The sequence below is a fragment of the Eulemur rufifrons genome, chromosome 18 (genome assembly GCF_041146395.1).
Source record: "Eulemur rufifrons isolate Redbay chromosome 18, OSU_ERuf_1, whole genome shotgun sequence".
NCBI lineage: Eukaryota > Metazoa > Chordata > Mammalia > Primates > Lemuridae > Eulemur > Eulemur rufifrons.
In genome coordinates, this window is record NC_091000.1 from 62,185,479 (window position 1) to 62,208,215 (window position 22,737).

Below are 22,737 nucleotides of genomic sequence, written 5' to 3' on the forward strand. Positions count from 1 at the left end.
ACTTCAAAGCATGCTGTTTTGGGTTCACCTCTAATATTTACAATAAAAAAACCAAAAACACTTGGGCATACGTCATCTATTTGTATATATTTGGCATTCTGCTTATTTTCTAAACAAGGCTTTGAACAGAAATGCCATTGCATATATTTATTATAGACAAACACTACAGAGGATCCAGAAAATGACAGCATCCATTAAGCATAAAGCATTCCAAACCATTTGTAGTCTATTTTTGTCCTATATACAAATTTGTTCTTCCTGATTATGATGTTTTTCCAGGTGGCCTGTATTATAAAATCCATGAATTGTTCTTCCTTACCTACACATTTGATTTTTTTAGTCTGTTTACCTACCTACCCATCCACCTAATGATAGAACTATTAAATATGGATATTTCTAGGAAACACATGTCATTTTGGCCTTCAAACCAGCAGCTACATATGCTTGTGTGATGGTCTTCCTGTTTCCTATTTATTTTGAGTAGAATTATCCGCCATTTTTCCCCCTTTTTGCTAATTCCCTTGTTAGGTTTTGCTGAAATATCTTGTTGGGATAGTCTAGGTATGCTGTTAAGAAAGTAATTCTCACATGAATATATGCTTTTCCATTCATTCTGGAAACAGTGCCATCCCTGATAAATCTGATTGTACGTTAGAATTATGTGGGGATCTTTAGAAATACTACTATCTGGACTCTACTTTCAGAGATTTTGATTCAGTTGTTTTGTGGTGGGGTCTTTGGCATCAGAAGTTTTTAAAAGCTTCTAAGAATCAGAAACGTGATATAAATAAGCTTTAAAAAGAATACTTTTATAAATGAATGCAAAGAAGTTATTGACAAATTATTTAAATTTTAAAGACAGTTATAGAAAACCCACAACAAAATATTCCAAAAATTGGTGACTTGAATGCTGTACCAAGAGTCAAAATAAATTTAAAATTAAAATATAGCCATACAATAAAATAAATTTTGGTCTAGTTAATATGAAAAGCATCTATAATTTTTAACTAACTTTTTCACTAATTGGTGCCTAAAATTCAGTGTTCTGGAAATTATGGCATGGAGAGTCAGAACTAATTTTTTTTCATAAAAGATAATTTATGTAGTACTGCTATGAATCGTAAAGATAATTTATATTTGAGGTTAAATCAAGAAGTGATGCTTAAAAGTTACAAGGTCAATAATAGTGATTATTTGTTAAACATCATAAGAATCATTTAATTTGACCAAAATCTACTTGAATTTGAACATATTACTAAAATTTTCTTCTTTTTGTTCTGACTTCCCATTTTTAAAAAAGCTGTGTGGGGAAAAAAAAGTAATAAAATGATTTATCTACAGAGCCCAGTTTTCCCTCATCATTATAAATGGATGTGATTATCCACTAACATTCTTATTTGATAGACTATAATAGGAATTTTCTCCCTCTGTATATTTCATGGGGACAGACTTATTTATGAGAGTAGTAAAATTATGCAAGATTCATGATTTCCTGATTGTAGACAGAAGAAGTAGGAATGGAGATGCTTCTTTTTCATGAGGGCAAAAACAAAAAATTCTTATCTGGAATTTTCCTCCAATATGAAATTCTAAAATATGTGGATTTTTCCAATGTGAGTTTTCTCTAATGCAAAATTTTCAGAAAACGTAAATGTTGGATTTACTCAAGAAAGGAATAACTTGGAAGTGGGAAGAGAAAAGACAGATAATGCAGAAGATGAAATAGAAAAGTGGTTTTACAATATAGCCTTAGAGGAGACGAAAGGAAAACAAGACAGTCCAGGTGAATACTGAGCCTTTCTTTTCTGGGTCAGTCAGTGGGAGGAAACTGCCACAGTCATAGAAAGGCTGGCAGAGCCAGGGCACGTGGCTTAGCCATGGGCTCACGTGTTCTCCCATGCTGTCCTGAGAGGCTGTGCGCAGGCGAATGACCGAAGCACCCCAGAGGAGGCTGGTGACAGCTCTGACTCAGCCTCCATCACAAGTGCGCAAGGACGCGAGGGGGAAGATTGTCGGCGGGATGGCCTGTAGCTCTTTCCCAGGCAACTTTTTCTGTCAATTCCTCACTTTTATGAATATTTCACTTCCTATGTCATTATTTTCTGCAAGCATTTTCTTATAATTTTAAGTAAAATTTTCTACAAATTTTAAACATAGAGAAAGTTGAAAAACTGCATAGTGAGCACCCATTCATTCACTGCTAGATGCTACAATCTTGTCACTTCTTTTTTTTTTTTTTTTTTTCATCTTATTGTTATGGGGGATACAGAATTGCAGGTTACATACGTTGCCCATGTACCGCCTTTCCCCCCAAGTCAGAGCTCCAGGCGTGTCTGTTCCCCAGATAGTGCGCGTTGCACCCATCGTGTAGGTATATATCCCTCCCTTCCCCACCCCCCCTTCCCGAGTCAGCACCTTCAAGCGTCACCATTCCCCAAACGGTGCGCAATGCACTCATTGTGTAGGCACACCCCCATCCCCTCCCCCACCCCCCACCTCAGTCTGATATCCGATTGGTGTCGTTCCCAGATGTGTATTTAGGTGATGATCAGGGAAACCAATTTTCCGGTGAGTACATGTGATGCTTGTTTTTCCATTCTTGGGATACTTCCCTTAATATAATGGGTTCCAACTCTCTCCAGGAGAACCATAGAGATGTCGTATCTTCATCATTCCTTATAGCTGAGTAATATTCCATGGTATACATATACCACAGCTTACTAATCCAATCATGTATTGATGGGCATTTGGGTTGTTTCCACATCTTTGCTATTGTGAATTGTGCTGCTATAAACATTCGGGTACATGTGTCTTTGTTACAGAATGACCTTTTTTCCTTTGGGTATATGCCCAATAATGGGATTGCTGGGTCAAATGGCAGGTCTACTTGAATCTGTTTAAGATACCTCCATAATGCTTTCCACAGGGGTTGCACTAGTTTGCAGTCCCACCAGCCGTGTATGAGTGTTCCTGTCTCTCCACATCCATGCCAACATGTGTTGTTTTGGGTCACTTCTTTTTGAACTTAAAATATTATTTCTTGAAGATAGTAAACATTGAATAAACATTTGCTAATTTCATCATAGTATGACTGCTAGACAGTGTTATTTGAAAGAAGAAAATAAAACCGTAAATTGAAATAAAGAAAAACTAATACATATAGAGCAAATGGCAGCGTCTGAAGCGATGAGGGAAATCGGCTAATACCAAAGAAATGCTTTCCTTGTCATGCAACCGAACAAAAGCACATAAGGTTTATAAAAACTGAGTTTATTATTGACCTTTTAGATTATTCAAATTGTCTCATTGTTCTAGAGAAAAACTGTGTATGTAATAGTTTCAACATTTTAGATAACAGATTTATCTCTTCATAGGTAATTAAACTTCCTTTGCATTTGGATGATCAAAAAAACCATGAAAGCCATACTCAGCTTTCCCCTGAATTTCCAGTTTTTCTAATGGCTAAACCAGAGACAGCAGAATCAGGGGTGGACAATACCACTGGCCTTTCAGAGAAAGACGTGGAGAGAAACAGTCGTGCATCAATAGATCATGAAGCTAAATGCACTTTGCATTCTTCTCAGGGTTGGTTGACTTGTTTTTCTCAGCTTTTTATTGCTAATATTTCAACTTGTGTTATATTATATTAAACTGGTTAAGAAGTAGTTATTCTTTATTAATGTCTTATTTTCAATATTATGCCATTTAAAAAGAATATAATCATTGATAAGACTATTAGTTTTTGGATCACATTTTCTATTACATAAGTCCACATAAAATTACTTCATTGAAACACAAGTCTTTCTCCATGGTCTTATTGCTTTAAAATTTGTTTTTTAGGTGTTTTGGGGGTGAGTACAATTTGACTTCTTTTGGTCCTTATTTCTAAATTTTAATCTTTCTTGCCTGCTCACGAGATTGGTAACCAATAAATGGCTATGAAAGATAAAATGTTCTCAGAAATAAGTTCTCAAGTAATATAGTTTATTTTATAGGTCTTTGATTTCAAAGACTGGCTTAATCAAGCACTAAATAAGCAAATAAACTTTTTTGAAATATTCAATCTACAAAAGTTCCAATTCATGGAGGAATATACTATTAGAGATTACTATAATTTTTACAAATGAATTATTTTCTTTACCAAAAGACTCACAGGTTTCTTTAATAGGGTAGATCCTCTAGCAGTAAATAATAGATTAGTACAGGTAGTAGGGCATGGATTGGTAATAATTGCAGTAACGATGCTACCAGCATAGGACTACAAGTATTATCAGTGACCATGAGCCCTGTAATAAGGACTTTATTTTTTATTTTTGAAATTATCAAATATTTTAAACATTCTGTATGAAAATAATATAACATACACCAGTTTCCAGTTCCCAGCTTTACCAATTCTTACTATTTTGCCATATGTATTTCACATCTTTTCTTTCAAAAAATAAAATTTAACATAATGATTAAAGTCCTCCGTGAACTGATGCTTGATTCCATTTTCAGCCTTCTCATGTTTGTCAGCAATCATTTCAAATGTATTTTCAAACATTTTCTACATATATGTGATCTTAAACAATGGATATCTTTTCTATGTTTTTAAAATTTATGTAAATGTATCATACTTCACATCTGCTTCTACAACTTTTATTTTCTCTCAACATTGTCTTTGAAATTTATCTATCTCTATCATCTATCATCTGTATATTTCTAGTTTATTGATTTTATTGCCATATGGAATTCCTTTGCATGAATATGAAAAAATTATTTATTCTTGCTGTATCCAGTTATATCTCACTGTAACCAAGGCTGCAATGGTGATTCTTTTTTTTTTTTTAATTTCAGCATATTATGGGGTTACAAAAGTTTAGGTTATGTATATTGCCCTTGTCACTACCCCCCCAATCAGAGCTTCAAGCATGTCCATCCCCTAGATGGTGCACATCACGCTCATTATGTATGTATACACCCATACCCTCCCCCCACCACATCTGCCCAATAGCCGATTGATGTTATTCCTAAATGTGCTCTTAGGTGATGATAAGTGAAACCAATTTGATGGTGAGTACATGTGGTACTTATTTTTCCATTCTTGGAATACTTCGTTTAGTAGAATGGGTTCCAGCTCTATCCAAGAAAATACAAGAGGTGCTATATCACCATTATTTCTTATAGCTGAGTAGTACTCCATGGTATACATATACCACATTTTATTAATCCACTCATGTATTAATGGGCACTTGGGTTGTTTCCATATCTTTGCAATTGTGAATTGTGCTGCTATAAACATTCAGGTGCAGATGTCTTTTTTATAGAATGTCTTTTGTTCTTTTGGGTAGATGCCCAGTAATGGGATTGCTGGATCGAATGGTAGGTCTATTTGAATCTGTTTAAGGTATCTCCATAATGCTTTCCATAGGGGTTGCACTAGTTTGCAGTCCCACCAGCAGTGTATGAGTGTTCTTGTCTCTCCGCATCCATGCCAACATGTGTTGTTTTGGGACTTTTTGATGAAGGCCATTCTCACTGGGGTTAAGGGATATCTCATTGTGGTTTTGATTTGCATTTCTCTGATGATTAGAGATGTTGAGCATTTTTTCATATGTTTGTTGGCCATTCTTCTATCTTCTTTTGAAAAATTTCTATTCATGTCCTTTGCCCACTTTTTGATAGGATTGTTGGATTTTTTTCTTGCTGATTTTCCTGAGTTCTCAATAGATTCTAGTTATCAGTCCTTTATTGGATGTGTAGCCTGCAAAAATTTTTTCCCATTCTCTAGGTTATCTGTTTGCTCTTGTGACTGTTTCTTTGGCTGTGCATTAGCTTTTTAATTTAATCAGGTCCCATTTATTTATTTTTGTTGTTGCTGTGATTGCCTTTGGAGTCTTCTTCATAAATTCTTTGCCTAGGCCAATGTCTATAAGAGTTTTTCCCACATTTTCTTCTAGAATTCTGATAGTTTTGCACTTTAAGTTTAAGTCTGTTATCCACCGTGATTTGATTTTTGTGAGAGGTGAAAGTTATGAGTCCTGTTTCGGTCTTCTACATGTGGCTATCCAGTTTTCCCAGCGCCATTTATTGAATAAGCATGCTTTTCCCCAGAGTATGTTTTTGTCTGGTTTGTCAAAGATTAGATGGCTATATGAGGATGGTTTTATATCTGGATTCTTAGTTCTGTTCCACTGGTTTGTGTCCCTGTTCTTATGCCAATACCAAGCTGATTTAATAACTACAGCCTTGTAGTATAGTTTGAAGTCTGGTAAATTAATACCTCCCATTTTGTTCTTGTTGCCTAAAATTTCTTTTGCTAAACGGGGTCTTCTCTGGTTCCATACAAAGCATAAAATTATTTTTTCTATATCTGTGAAAAATGATGTTGGTAATTTAATAGGGATTGCATTGAATCTGTAGATCACTTTGGGTAGTATAGAAATTTTCTCTGGGAGGCCGAGGCGGGTGGATTGCTCAAGGTCAGGAGTTCGAGACCAGCCTGAGCGAGACCCCGTCTCTACTAAAAATAGAAAGACATTATATGGACACCTAAAACTCTATATAGAAAAAATTAGCCGGGCATAGTGGCGCATGCCTGTAGTCCCAGCTACTCGGGAGGCTGAGGCAGTAGGATCGCTTAAGCCCAGGAGTTTGAGGTTGCTGTGAGCTAAGCTGACGCCACGGCACTCACTCTAGCCTGGGCAACAAAGTGAGACTCTGTCTCAACAAAAAAAAAAAAAAAAAAAAGAAATTTTAACAATGTTGATTCTTCTGATCCATAAGCATGGTATGGTTTTCCACCTGTTTACGTGTTCTGAAATTTCCTTCCTCAGTATTTCATAGTTCTCCCTGTAGAGGTCTTTTACCTCCTTAGTTAAATATATTCCTAGGTACTTTATTTTCTTTGTTGCTATTGTGAAGGGTATTGAGTCTTTGATTTGGTTCTCAGTTTGACTGTTATTGGCATATATGAATGCCTCTGATTTGTATGTATTGATTTTGTATCCTGAGACTTTCCTGAATTCATTTATCACTTCCAGGAGTCTCTTGGTTGAATCCGTGGGGTTTTCTAGATATAATATCATATCATCAGCAAAGAGTGAGAGTTTGATCTCTTCTGTCCCCATTTGGACACCCTTGATTCTGCTCTCTTGCCTGATTGCTCTCACAAGGACTTCCAGCACTATGTTTAATAGCAGTGGAGACAGTGGGCAACCTTGTCTGGTCCCAGTTCTAAGTGGGAATGCTTTCAATTTTTCCCCATTCAGTATAATGTTGGCTGTGAGTTTGTCATATACGGCTTGTATCATTTTTAGGTAAGCCCTGTCTATGCCTATTTTGTTAAGCATTCTTATAAAAGGTTGTTGAATTTTTCAAATGCTTTTTCTGTGTCTATTGAGAGGATCATATGGTCTTTGTTTTTGCTTCTATTTATGTGGTGTATTACATTTATAGATTTGCGTATGTTGAACCATCCCTGCATGTGATGGTGATTCTTAAACATGGGTGCACATGGGTGAGAATTTCACTAGAGTATATACACCCCAGAATGGAGGAATCCGAACTGCTGAACCACAGTGCATATACTTTCTAAATTTATAAACTAGTGAGACATTGCCATCCCAAGCAGTGCCTCAGTTTACTCTCCTGATGTCTATGTAGGAGAGTTACTTTGGCCTACATCCTATCAACCCTTGCTATTGTAAAAATTTGTTAAGTTTTCCAATTCAGTTGCCATGAAATACTATCTCTCATTCTAATTTTCCTGAATACAAGCACGTTTGAGCATTTTTAAAATATACATATACATATGTATATATTATGTATATGTGTATTCCTACTGACCATTTGGGTTTTGTCTTCTGAGAATTGCCTGTTCCTATAGTCCTTTCACTTTTCCTTTTGGTCATTTGTTTTTTTGTTCATCTATCTGTAAGAGTTGTGGTGCTTTGTTTTTAGTGAGTGGTAGGAAACCCTTTATTTTTGGATTCAATTTTTTATTGTTATCAATTATCTAATCATTCTACATCAATTAAATTCATTAAAAACTAAATTAACTTGGTCTTAGTATTATATTGTCTTTTTAGTTTTTAAATTTGTTTCCCTTTGTTACAGTTTTTTGGCATAGGCAATACATTCATGTTGTTCAAAGTAAGACCTACTTCTCACTGCACGTCCCTAGCAGCCTAGTTGTCCCTGGAGAACACCAATGTTTTTTGTGTATTATTTAATAGATGTTTTATATATCCATAAGAAAAGACATAGAACTATTATTATAAATTTTAAATATGACTAAATCTATCCTCACATTCCTCTTTCCATTCCTCGCATTGATTAACACTTGCTGTCTTGCTTTTCTTTACTAGTCTTGCTTGAGTTTTATTTTTTCATTCATTTTTTTTCCCCAATAGATAGCTGATACATTTGCCTTCTATAAACCTCTCCATTGATTTTTTTGTTTTCTATGTGTTTGTTTATCCTCTTAGCTTTTTGATTTACCTACTCCTATTTTCTTCAGATTTTCTCTTGGGTCACTTTTTCAATCTCTTTGATTTAGAGTTGACCTCATTTGTCTTCAGTCTTTCCTTACCTGATAGGTTGGCAGTTATGAGTGGATCTGTCCATTTCTTCCTGTAAGTCTGTCAGACAAGGCTTTATATATTTTAAATCTGCTAAGTGCATGCAAGTTTACAATTGTTATAGTTTTAAGATGCTATTATTCTTTTCATATTGAGGTAGTCATCTTCTATTTGTCTATTTAATACTTTTGAATTTATATTCTATTTCTTCTGATATCAATACTACCACCTGAATTATTCTACAATAAGTATTTTCCTGACATACATTATTTTTTTACACTTTATTTTAAAATTCTAAAGTTTACCTGTGGTATAGTTTGGATATGTATTAGTTAATTAAACCTGGTTTTATTTTTGTATTAAAGGCAAAATCTGGATTTTATTTTTATATTAAAGACAAGTTAAAGGGTACAAAAATACAGTTAGATAGAAAGAATAAGTTATAGAATTTGGTACTATAATAGGCAAATTATAGTTAATAATAATTTATTGTACATTTCAAAATATCTAAAGAGAAGATTTATAATATGTCTAACAAAGAAAAGATAAATGCTTGAGGTGATGGATATTCCAATTACCCTGATTTGATTATTATATGTTGTATACAAGTATCAAAATATCAAATGCACCCCCAAAATATTTACAACTAATTGATATGAATAAAAAAACAGAAAAAAGACAAGTAGACATATATCTTTTAATAGGTAAGTTTACATTTTTTGAAATTATTCTTATTACTATTGCATTTGGCTTGTTGATGAAATCTTAATTTTATATTTATCATGCTATTTCTTTTCTTTGTAAAAATACTTTCATTTCTGAATTTCTCTTTAACCAAAAATAATTTTATTTCGCCTATTTTTGCTATATGTGTAATCTACAGACTTTATTAATGATTTTAGATGTTATCCTTAATTTTCCCATCTACATATTTAATTATAAAATATCTTTAAACATCTAAGTTCATTCCATATTTCTATTCTCTTCCTGGATGTCACAAGGACTTTTAGCATGCTTTATCCACGAAACACCTCCTCTCACTATTGCTATTATTGGCTAGGCTTTCAGTTTCACTTTTTTGTCAAGCACAACATTTAGTTTTTTATTTTTTACTCAATTAAAAACTAACTTAATGACATGTTTGTACTTCATAATATTTTTAGTATAACACATCTTCAGACCGTTTCCATTTTTCCTCTTGTTGAAATGAACCTTCAGTAATTCATTTAGAGTTTGGATGTCAGCCATTTTATGTCTTAAAGAGTCTTTATTTTTTCTACCACTTTTGATGGATCATTTATTCATGTATAAAATGCTAGGGTAGTAATAATTTTTTTTACTATTTTCTGCACCATCTTTTTATGTCTTTTTTGTGGGGGATCAGAAATTGACATTAAGTGAGCAGCCACTGAAGTATCAGAAGCAGAGTGGTGTATTTCAATTTCTATTTTAGGTAGATCCCTCTTGTAATTATTAGGAGGGTTTATTTGAGAAGGGCATATCTAAAACCAGATCAGTTAAAAACAGTTTAGAGTAGTTCAAGTAAAAGATGAAGACCTCAAGTCAGAAATTCATAAAGTATTAAAGAGGTACAACAGAATGACCATAAGAATAAGAATAAAAATGACCCTGTGATTGGACTGGATATTGTTGGTGAACAATAACAAAGGATTTTAGCCACTAGCGCCTTTAATCCTAGCTACTCGGGAGGCTGAGGCAGAAGGATCACTTTAGGCCAAGAGTTTTAGACCAGCCTGGGCAACATAGGGGGACTTTCTTTCCCAAAATGTGGAAACTTAGCCCAGTGCAATGGCACATACCTGTAGTCCCAGCTACTTGGGAGGCTGAGGCAGGAAGATCGCTTGAGTCCAGGAGTTCAAGGCTGCAGTGAGCTATGATGGTGCCACTGCACTCCAGCCTGGGTGACAGAGTGAGACCCTGTCTCCAAAAATTGGATAACAAGGGATAGGATGTGGATACCAGCCAGCAGATGATAGGAAATAAAGGAGGAGGAACAAGATTAGAGGAAAAACCATAGGCATGATTTGGATCTACTGGATTTGAGATTTCTATATTATATTGAAATAATAATGTTCAAGGAACCATTGGGAACACGGACGTGAAGCTCAGGAGAGAGATGGAGAGTAGAGAGGGAGACTATCTTCGTTAGAGCAGCATAAACACAGGGACTCCAGCTGGAACTGCTAAGTGGTTGAATTTGGGCAGAGTGTTGGGGTGATGGGAGAGTTGGGTGGAAAGCACAGCTCAGGGAGACAGTAAGGTTTCAGAAGGCTGCTTGATCCCTCCCATAATAGACAGACACAAAGTCTACAATATTCGACTTGCTGGGTGACATCTGCCTTCCCGTCTTGTTCTGCCAATCAGCTGGGTAACATAGAGCTTCACAAAGGGTGATATGTATTTAAGTTGTTATTGGAGTTTTCCAAGTCTCTTGGAGATTATTCCTTGTTGGGCCAAGTACAACTCCACTGATTGTCTGTATCAAGTCCTAGAAACCCTGCTTCCCTGGGGGCAGGTCCACCATAAGGCCTGGGCCTCCTTATCCACACCTGAACTGCTTCCTTGTGAGTAAGCCAATACCGTCAGTTAAGGACAACTGAGATACCACCACCTCCACCTTCAGATAACTAAATATCATTCTTATATAGTGATAGATATCTGGAGATGATATGTTGGAATTTTATGCACAGAGTACATATGTACATTAAATATGTCACTGGCTTTAAATACTTGTAAAAATAGATTAGAAATAAGATATATATTGAAGGTAGGAAACAAAGTGCACAGTTATAAAGCAGTTTGATCAAAGTGTATTGTTTCTCACACTTTAAAACTTGGGTTTGGTTTACTTATAGCCAGAGAAGATAAGTGACCAACAACATTGCTGGTTTTGGTAGGTAATGAGTAGAGCTAATGGCCCTCAAAACGCACACCTTTAAGCTGACTTCAAGCATTTTATGTTGGAGTTTAATAGGTTTAAGACTTTAATTTTTAAATAAATTTTAAAAAATTTTATCCAAAGTGGATATGAATTATTGTGTGGATATGCTTAGTGTGGACAAAGGGAAGGTGAGGATGTGGGGGGCATAACAAAAGCCTAAGACCTCAGCAGTCCGAAAAAGAGCAGAGAGTGTCATAAAAGGGGCCTTACACCAGAGACCGCCCAATGTCAGATTTAGCTCGATTCCAAATTTCTTTGTGGGGCAGTTCTGTTAAGGACATTCATGGACATTGTGGTTAATTCTCATTCAGTTGTCACTGTAGGAGAATGGCTTTTACACCACGCTTTTATGTGGAATTAGATTAGTCAGGCCTTTCAACCTGAGGGTCTGGGATGCCCTTGTTCTGTGAAAACAAATTACTTTAACGTTAGCATATCATCTGTGTAACCTGGGAATCTGAGATGTTAGAGGGGGAGGAAAAAGTCCAAACCCTTTCTGAAGGTTGAAGATCATCTTCCTAAGATAAAATTAATAATTCAAAAAATATGAAAGAAATGAATATGATTTCATTATATAAAAAGATAGACAGTATGCCATTTTTTGTTTAAATATCAAGTTCAAAAGTCAACTATAAAACCACTAGGTGAGACACTATAAAATGCATGCCTTTGCAAAATAGATTTCTTTCTTTCTTTTTTTTTTCCTCTAGTGTTTTTGGATTAAGCATAGAGCTAAAATTATTATTTTAGAATTTTTAACTTTTGAGAAAGTGGGTTCTCACTTAACTGATAATATTTCAGTGTTATTGACATTTTAACCTAGTTTTAGGATATTGAGCAGAAGATGAGAAGCAATTACTCTTGGGCCATTTTTCATCAGATCATTTTTGCTTTCTAGTGTTTCCTCAGGGTAATATGGCTATATTTTCCACACTTTCTGCACTGTGCTATGAACTTGGCCTTTGGATTCCTGCTCCAGGTCCCCTGAAAGGAGGACAGGTGGTACTCCAGAAAACATGAATACCAACACGTTAAATCTAAGAATACTATATATCATAAGAAAAAGAATCTCTTATGCTTTAGGAAGATGCTTTAGAAAAAAATTGATTATTCATTTGCTCTTCTCTGAGCTTGGAGACTGATTCAAGCCTCATATTCAAAGACTATAGAGGGACCTTCTGTGCCTATTCTGAACAGATTTATACAAAAACAGAACATAAATTCTCTTGGAATACACATCTTCGTTATTGCTTATATGTATTTATTTTTCTTGGAAGCTTCCTAAGAATATTATTAGTGGTTAATATCCCCCGTGGGTTTGTTTTCTAATATATCAGGGCTGTAATACAGTATGCTGTTTCTGCCACTGATATGTTGCTAAGAGATTTAATAATGGGTAAACAAACACAACATGTGGTAATTCATTTCAAATTAAAAGTTTATTAAACTCTGGCTTGATGACTTTCTGGCTACTTACAATTAAAGGAGCAAACCTTAGGGAAGGGGTGGCCACGTGGTGTGTTTATGGCTACAGCATTTCTATATGAGAAATGCGTTTATGATCTTCCACAAGCTGTCCACACTGATAGGCTCCATATGTAATCTGTCAAATCGACTACTGTCCCCAAATCATGAAAAAGTGACTTTAATGGTCACTTACAAGCACATCCATGTGTGCACATACACGGGCACACACATACACACCCCTAGAAGATTTCAAATTTTATCCCATGGCTGATGTTTTAAGTGGTGATCAGCCCTGTAAATAGGTGGGTGCCTGAGGCCAGAAAATATTTGTGAGAGGCCGGAAGAAAAGACTTAGGATACAAGTTTTAGGTTATTGCCATTTTTTAGGCTGTTTTACTTTTTAGGGAAATATTTGGTATGCTTGATAATTTTGTTTTGAATATGCCTACATTGCATGAACAATGGTCTCTGGTAAGGTCTATGTATGTTTTTTGATGCAGAACTCAATTCAGGGGAATTTTATTGTGTAACCATGAGAACAAATCATGCTGCTAAACGCCATGGGATTACACACCAAAGCAACGTCCAGTTCCTGACCTCTAGGGGCTTATTTGAGCACAAGCCTGCTCCATCATGAGATACGTATTAATACGTCCACATGTCCAATAGATGATGGGAGTGCCCACCAGCATTCTGGGAGATCCTCAAGCCTTCTGGGAAAGAATTCATACTTGGAGAAGAAGTGAAACAGATGCAAAATAACTGAATAACAAGAGATTTAGTGGTCAGGTGAGAGGAGCAGTTGTGGGAAATTTATGTTACCTATGAATCCCTTTAGTTCTCTAGCCTAGTCATGTCATGGTGGAATTCCCAGGGAGAGGGATAACTGCGTGGAAACACTCTCCAACTTGCAGAAAGAGCGAATCATTTTATAAATTCTAGGAGACATGGAATTATACCATATGTTGTAGTATATACTCTACTGTGAGCCAAGAGGGCATACTATATATACATAGTAGTTCTCCCTCATGCAAAGGTTTGCTTTCTGCATTTTCAGTTACCCATGGTCAACTGCAGTCCAAAAATAGGTGAATATAGTACAATAAAATATTTTGAGAGGGAAAGAGAGAGACCACATTCACATAACTTTTATTACAGTGTACTATTATAATTGTTTTCTTTTATTCTTAGTTGTTAATTTCTTCCTGTGCCTAATTTATAAACTAAACTCAATCATAGGTATGCATGTATAGGAAAAAACAGTATGTGTACAAAGTTTGGTACTGTCCTCAGTGTCAGGCGTACACTGGGATCTTGGAATGAATCCTCCATGGATAAATAAGGGGGGACTGCTCTAGTATGTTCTATATGCTACAACTCTATAATCCAAGATGTTACAGAGTCCACTGTGGGCAGAATATATGAATAGAAATGAATATTCATGGGCTCATGTGAGTCATATAGTTGGATCCCAAAAATAAGTGGGCGAGCTTTTGAAGGAGATTGGAATTTGCCTGAACTTCTTTTAAAATATCCCATTTTACATCTCTATTGGTATGATCTGGGAAATGATGTGTTCATTTCACAATTTCAAAATTGTCCTAGGGTTGGGACAGTTATACAGTTCAAAAAGCAAGCATAGATGGAAATTCTTTGGGGTAAAAGGAAAGTCACAGCTAACTTAAGAAGTCAGATGGCATAAGGGTATATTTGAAGAACGATAAGGAACCACTGGACTCCAGGATATATTGGGATGGATTTGGGCAATGAACATTTTAAGACCAGAAATCCAGTAAGGAGGCCATTCATTGCCTTAGCCCAGAGAAGAGATGGTACGGGCCTAAGTAGAACATTGCTGTGTGGTGCACTCAAGAGACATGCTAAAATTGAAGCAACAGAATTTGGAAAGTAAATAGTTGTATCATAATGAAAGACATGAAGATCATAGGCAAGGGTATTTCTATCTCAGGTGTCCAGGAAAACAGTGTTGCCCTCATCAGAGATAAGAGACTCAAAGGAGTAGGTTTCAGATAAAAGTTAGCCAGTTACTTTTGGTCAAACTGAGTTTTGGTCAAAGTGAATTTGAAGCGTTAGGGGAAATAAAGAAGACAATGTCTTTCTTGGCGTTGAGAAAATGAATTTAAAACTCAGGAGGGACGTGTGACATCATCCTGATAGATGTGGCTGTTACAGCCACAGGAACGAATAAGTTTGCCAAGGAAGAAAAGAGTAGACCAAATTGTAGGACACCCTTAATTTAGAGGACAGAGGGAAAAAAGGATACAGGAAATTGCCGAGAAGCAATCTGAAAAAGTGGAAGGACTAGGAGGTGAGGCATAATGGAGACCACGGAGTTTTAAGAGTCTCAGGGAGGGACAGGGTGGTCATATCAGTAAAATACTCTGTTGCAGCACTAATCAAACTATAATTTGCATATGAGTCACCTAGAGATCTTGTTAAAAGGAAAATTCTGATTCAGTACCTCTGAGGCCACGTGATGCATGTGCTGCCTGTCTGTGAACCTCACTTTGCTGTAACAAGGTCTCGAAAGATTGACCAGGATAAAGATGACAAGACAGTTTGCCTGCAGTGCTTGTGAAGACACCGGCTCTAGCTACTCACACCTCTATGCCCCATTTAGTTGGCTGAGTCTTGAAAAATTCTCCATGGAGAGACTCCAAACTCCACGAGGGCAGGGATGGTTGTTGTGTTTATTGGTGTAACCCAGGGCCCATAATAATACTCGGCACATCATAGATTTTTAGGAAATATTTGCCAAATGACTAAATGAATAGTGACTGGGATCAGAGCACCTTTCTGTGGAAAGCAGTCAAGCAGGCAGTTTATTTATTTTATTTTTTAAATTAAATACAGTAAAACTGACTTTTTTTTAGAGTGTACAATTCTATGTACTTTAGCACATAGACAGATTTGTGTAACCACCGCCATAATCAGAATAAAGAAACATAGCATCATCCCCCCAAAACCTCTGTGCGCTGTCTTTTGTAGACACGGCCTTCCTCCCTCCCCACCCCCAGCCCTGCATCCTGGGCCCCGGTGCCCACTGACCTGTTTGCCATCACTATCGAAATTGTCATACACTATGTCACCTTTGTGGAGACTGAGTTCTTTGAGATTCATAGGAGTTGTGGTGGTATCAACAGTTCATTCCTGTTCGTTGTTGAGGAGCATCCCATTATACGGATGTACGACAGTTGATCTGTTCACCCATCCAAAGACATTTGGATTGTTTCCATTTTTGGCAAGTATGAATAGAGTTCATGTAAAGGATCATATTCAGGTTTTTGTGTGATTATAATATTTATTTCTCTAGAATACATGCCTAGGAGTACAACTGCTGGATTGTATTATATGTATATATTTAACTTTATTAGAAGCCGCCTGTTTTACACAGTGACTGCACCGTTCGTTGTGTGTTTCCACCAGCAGCACAGGAGAGATTCAGTCGCTTTGCACCCTTGTCAGTGCTCAGCATTGGCAGTTTTATTAAAGTCCTTGTAATTTGTGTGTAGTGGCATCTCATGATTTCAGTTTACACTTCTTTAATGGCTAATGTACTTACTTGACACCCATATGCCTCCTTTAGTATGGTGTCTGTTCAAGTATTTTGCCTATAAATGAATTGTGTGTTTGTTTGTTTTAACATTGAATTTTGAGAGTCTTATACATTCTGGGTACAAACCTTGTATGTGGTTTGCAAGTACTTTCTCCCTGTCTGTAGTTTGCCTTTTTATTTTAACAATGCCTTTCACATAGCAAAAGTTTTGAATTTTGATTAAGTCCAATTTTTCAATTTTTTAAATGGCTGTACCTTTGATGGCATGTCCTTGAACCCTTTGCCCAACCCTGATTCACAAGATTTTCTCTTATGTTTTCTTCTGAAAGTTCTAGAGGTTTGCATTTTACATTTAGATCAATGATTTATTTGAAGGTAGTTTTTGAGTAAGATGTGAAGTTAAGGTTGAACTTTTTGGGGTTTTTTTTTTTTTTTTTTTGCATAGGAATGTCCAGTTGTTTCAACATCATTTGTTGAAAAGACTCTTCTTTCCTGGTTGAATTGCCTTTGCGCTTCTGTCAAAAATCAATTGCCCAGATATATGTGTGATTCTATTTCAGACTTATTAGGTGGCCTGGCGAGAGGCTCTGCCTAATGAGTACTGTCGTGCCCCACGCAAGCCGTGAAGCAGAGGCAGAATGAGGGCAAAGCAATTCGTAGCCGTGGCAGCAGCAGCACACAGGGAAAGGAGCTGAAGGCACGGAACCCTGAAGCTCTGGAACAGGAAGCCAGGGACAGACTGGTCACCGAGCTTGGTTGGTGGCCCAGTCAGTAAGAGACCTACTGTGTGACTGTGAGAGTCCAATATCCCTGGTCAGTTCTAGTCAAATCTCCATATTGTGTTCCTTGAAGGTCTGAGGCCACCATTCCACGTGTCAGCTAAGGACAGACAATTTTTTTCAGACACTGTTAATGATCTGGACCAGAGATGTATATTTTTAGTTAATAATTTGTCTGTCAGTCATTATCCTATTCCTGTTGAAGAATCGTGAATCTGATGTGTGGAAACAGTACACGTGACTTTGCTTTTGACAGTTGGAGCTGACTTTGTGGAGAGACTGCCTCAAATAATTTCCTATTATATATTTCTCTAATCACTTTCAGAGAGCTTTTAAAGGAATGAGTACTTCTATAAAATATATCCAAGATTTTAAGAATTTGGAATGGCCACTTCAAGTCAGACTCACTATTTGGTGAAATGTTGAGGCAATTTTTAGATTTTATGGCATTTGTTCTCTTGATTTTTAAGAGATTTGAAAATCAAGGATTTCTTGATTTTCAAAGAAGTGGATCTGAGTCCTTTATCTCAATGCAAAATTGAGCCTCAGGGAACCAGAGTATGTATTAAAATGATTAATCTGCATAAAAAGCTAATTACCTGCAATTTTAAAATGCCTTTATTTAAGATATGTAAATGTGTCAAAATATTTTAAGTCACAGAAACACTTCAAAATATTTTAAAGTAATTTAAATCTTTTCTAAAGCTTTCATTGGTCAAGATAAATCCTCCCATCCTACCTCCTTCCCTGCCTCCCTTCTTTCTTTCCTTCCTTGCTTCCTTCCTTCCTTTCTTCCTCCCTTCCTTCCTTCTTTCTTGGCAATGAAGTTGTCACCTTGTAACTTTATTTACAAACTGAATAAGACTTCCAATAGCTGCAACATTAAACTCCCCAAATTGGGGCTTAGCTGGGAAAATTCCACACGGTTGTTAATTGGAGGTGTAGTAAGTATTGTGCCGTTAATGGATTTCTTTTAAACATTATGATAATTTGTTTTAATCTTTGGCTTGTTTTGTGAGGTTCTTCACCATCCATCATGGCTAATTACAACAATGGTTTTTTTGTTTGATCCACTTCCATCTCAAAGTCATTTCTGAAAACTGCTGGAATTGAAAAAGCTTTAAACAGTCATGCAGGTCTTTAATTGTAAATTAGTTTTGACAGGACTACGATGCAGAGTCCTGCCTGGTTCCAAAGTGATGCTAGCTGACAACTCCTGCCTGCTTCAGGAGCAGAGGAACATGTGGAAGGAATTGTTCCTTTACGTTTCACAGCTGGTCATTTCCTCTGCAGGGCAGCCTCTGACCCCTCCGAGAGATCCTGACACTCATAAGGGAAGTGTTCCCACTGATGCAAAGGAAGTGGGGAAGCAGTTTAGCGCCAAGAAAGGAGGGAGGAGGGTGTGCAGAAAAGATCTGGGGGACAGAGAGACAAGATGGGCTTAAAACGTTTCCAGCAGGTTAGAATCTTTGCTGTACTGTTTCCTTTCATGAAAGAAGCTCGAAAATCTCTTTATTTGGGAGGGTCCAAAACGTTATGAGGTGGTTTTCAAGCTACCTTTTTAAAATTTCTATTTTTTTTTTTTTTTTTTACGTGGAAGGGGCAATAAAAGTGAAGGTGTCACATGTAAATGATCAGAATCAAGATTTGAGGAAAAGTTACAAATACGGGTTTGTTGCCCTATTCCAATATGTTGGTGTGTGAGGTGTGTTTCTAATTACAGAGTGTGTGTGGATTAGATCAACAACATCAGATTGCAGCTTGTGTTTTCAAGACATTTTACACCTTCAACATGTTATTTGGTCTTATATATTCATCACAGTCAATTTATCCTCTGGACTCGTGCTATTAAACAGAGCAGTAAGAAAACATAAAAGGGCAATTGGGTTGTATCATCATTCAAACTGGTGTGGCATTCTTTCCAGTGAATCAAAAGAGACCATTTCAAAACTCCTCGAATTATCAATATTTCAGGAGCCACTAATTAAGCCATTTTTGAAAGTACTTCTTTCTTTCTTTCTTTTTTTTTTTTTTTGAAACACCTGAAACCTTTTTCCAGGATACTTACTTTTCTGAGTGCACTCTTTAAAGCAGGGGTGGTGAAAACTTATTTTCCCCCCCACTCTCCCACTGCCATCTCATTTTGTGTGTGTGTGTGTGTGTGTGTGTGTGTGTGTGTGTTCCTTAATCTATTATGGTGACAATGTTAACAAAGGCAAGCATGCCATGTGCATTCAGCAATCATTCGTAAAAATGAACTGTCCATGAAAATAGTTCTATTTTTCTTTGGCCAATTTCTCTCATTTAATCTGTGGATACTCAGTGCCTCAGAATTAGACAAATGTCCTTGCAAAATGATAGTGCAGAAGTGGACATTGACCACAAATACTGCTGTAGTTCTTGACTGAGTATGAGCCACTGCAATTGACCGAACAGGTGGGGAAAACTGGCGTACTCCTAAATAGCCTCAGGAGCGGGGGCTTAGGAGGGAAGAGTTACTGTGGAGCTATGACAAGACATACTTATCTTTGGTTCCACTATTCAATCTGGACATTCCCAGAAGTACCCATAGCTAAATGCACAGTCTGGGTAAGTTGGAAATAAGGAACTGCAGGGATAAAATGCACTTTTGGTCTATTTTTACTAACGTGTGAATTATGATGAAAGAAACCATGACTGGCTGGTGAGAATTCGCTCTACAGACATGACAAAGTAGCAGGCTCTCTGACTTGGCTTTACTATTGCTCCAGTTTGTATTATTGGTTTTTATTATGGGCTCTTTCTGCAAGTTCATAGCCAGTAGCATCTCCTTTGGTTCAGTACTGTCCTTCACAAACTGATAAATCTACAAGTGGGAATGAAAAATAAATGAAATTGTAAGACCTCACACACAACTAAATGGGCTCATTAACTCGTTTTAAACATGAGGCTGGCTTTGGACACATAAATGGCATGACTGATTGAGTTCTTCCTTTTCCAGTATCCAACATATTAGCATGCAATTGACTTTGTTCAGTGTGGAAATAATTGAAATGGAAATTGGCAGAAAAGGACAGTATTTTTGTCCACAATGATCTACCCAATCTAATTAAACTGTATGAAATAGGAAATACAAATTAGAAAAATAGGATTTTAAGTCAAATAGTTAAATTTGGTGCCTTTTGTTATGAGGTAGGAGAAATATCAGTTTCTTTTGAAATTATAATCATTTTATTAGAGAAATTAGTCTGTTCTTGAATGTTGACATCCTGGCAATGATGCATGTAGGAGTTCGTGCTTTGCAGCACCGATATATGACATACTGTCCTTGAATGGTTTGTGTTAGTAGAAGCCAAAAAGTTTGGCCCACTTTTATTTGCAAAGCCATAGCTGGTTTTTTGTTGTTGTTGTTTTTGTTTTGGTTGTTATTAAGATCATTTGCTGCAACTGATTAAATGAGCACTGGACTTTAACCAATTCCTCAGAATCTTGAACATTTAGAATTTTGCAAGCTTGAAGTTTCAGTTTAAAAAAATCTGGCAATACATCTGACATGCTTAAAAAGAAACATACAGGAGTTATCATACCAGTCTTAGAGACATCAGTGGCTTCTGTAATATATCAATAGTTAAGAGGAAAAGGTTGTGAAAACATAATTTAGTGAAAAAAAAGTCCAGAACCCTAAAGCACATATATTTCTCCTTAATTCTGTTCTCCTTCTCTTCTTATTAGTTAGTTTCTCTGTAGGTAGGCCGGCATATTGTCTTTATCAGCAAGTGCATCTTCGCCAGCATTAAATTATATTAAAAACACATACACCCGTAAAACTTCCCAAGGCCAAATATTTAAAAGGTGTAAGCATTCTTTTAAAACACTACAGCATTTTCTTCTTGAACCATAATTAATAGTATCTTCTTCTACCTTCACTTGGGCTTTTCATAAAACATCTTTTCCCCCGCTTTTTCAGACTTGCAGATATCAAGTGTCCTGTGTGTGACTAATTCTGCAAAATGAAGTTTTAACCAAATGCAGAGAACTAGTTGGGAAGACCAGGAATTCATCATTTGGATACATTTCCCCCCCATAATATTATACATGTTGTATCAAATAAAACCAATAGTTGCTGGATATGTAGTCTGCAAATATTTTCTCCCAGTCTGTTGCTTGTTTTTGCATTTTCTTAACTGGGTCGTTCACAAAGCAAAGATCTTTAATTTTAATGGGTCCAGTTTGTTAATTTGTCCTTTTGTCTAAGAACTTTTTACCTCGTCCTAGATCCTGAAGATTTTCTCCTATTTTTTTTTTCTAAAAGCTAATCGATTTTGAATTATTTTTAAAATAGGGAGTGAAGTTTTAAGTCAATTTTCTTTGCTTTGGCTGTCTAAGGACTCCAGCACCATTTGTTGAAAGGCTATCTTTCCTCCATTGAATAACTTTTGCCGCTTTCTTAAAAATCAGCAGTTGGGCATATTTTCTGTGGGCTCATTTCTGGCTTCTCTGTTCTTTTCTATTTATTACGTGCCTGTCCCTCTGCCCATACCCCACAGGCTTGATAACTGTCCCTGTATAGAATGAAGCTTAATATCAGATCAAGTGACCTCTCCCATTTATTTTTCTTTTTTAAGATTGCTTTAGCTATTTTAAGACCAGTGCCTTTGCATGTAAATTTTAGAATAAACTTGTCTGTGTCTATGAAAAAAGCTCTGCTGAGATATTAGTAGGACTTGCATTAAATTTATAAAACAATGTAGGTAGAAGCGACATCTTTATCATGTTGAGTTTTCTAATCCATGAACATGATCTGTCTGTGCATTTATTTAGGTTCCGTATGACTTTTTCATTAGCATTTTGTCATTTTGAGCACAAAGATCCTGTATGTGCTCTGTTAAGAGTATACCTAAGTATTTCATTCTCTGTGGAACAATTTTAAATGGTATTAGGTTTTTAATTTTATTTTCCACAGGTTTATTGCTAGTATATAGAAATGTGATTGATTTTTGTGTGTTGATTTTGTATCTTGCAACCTTGCTGAAGTCAATTATTGGTTCTATGAAATTTTGGGGTAGATTCCTTGAAATTTTCTGTATTATCTGCAAATAGCAATAGGTTTATTTTTTCCTTTCCAAACTGTATACCGTTTATTTCTTTTTCTTGCTTTATTTTAATTGTTAGAAATTCCAATACTGTGTTGAATAGCAGCAATGGGAGTAGACATCCTTGTCTTGTTCTTGATCTTTGAGGGAAAGCATTCAGCCTTTCACCATTACACATGATGATAGCTGTAAGTTTTTTGGAGATGCTTTTTATTAAGTAGAGGTAGTTACCCTCTATTCCTATTATCATAAATGGGTTTTGGATTATGTCAAATTTCACTTTGTATTAATAGATATAATCACATGATTTATATTCTTT

At 36.2% G+C, this 22,737-nt stretch overlaps 1 protein-coding gene across 1 annotated transcript in view; it reads left to right on the top strand.

Annotated features, from left to right (window-relative positions):
• The window catches only part of LOC138398812 (uncharacterized), a 235,789-nt gene that overhangs the window by 127,773 nt on the left and 85,279 nt on the right, over positions 1-22,737 (top strand). Inside the window, 1 exon segment of the mRNA XM_069493272.1 lies at positions 3,451-3,585. Coding sequence (XP_069349373.1) covers positions 3,451-3,585 — 135 coding nt within the window.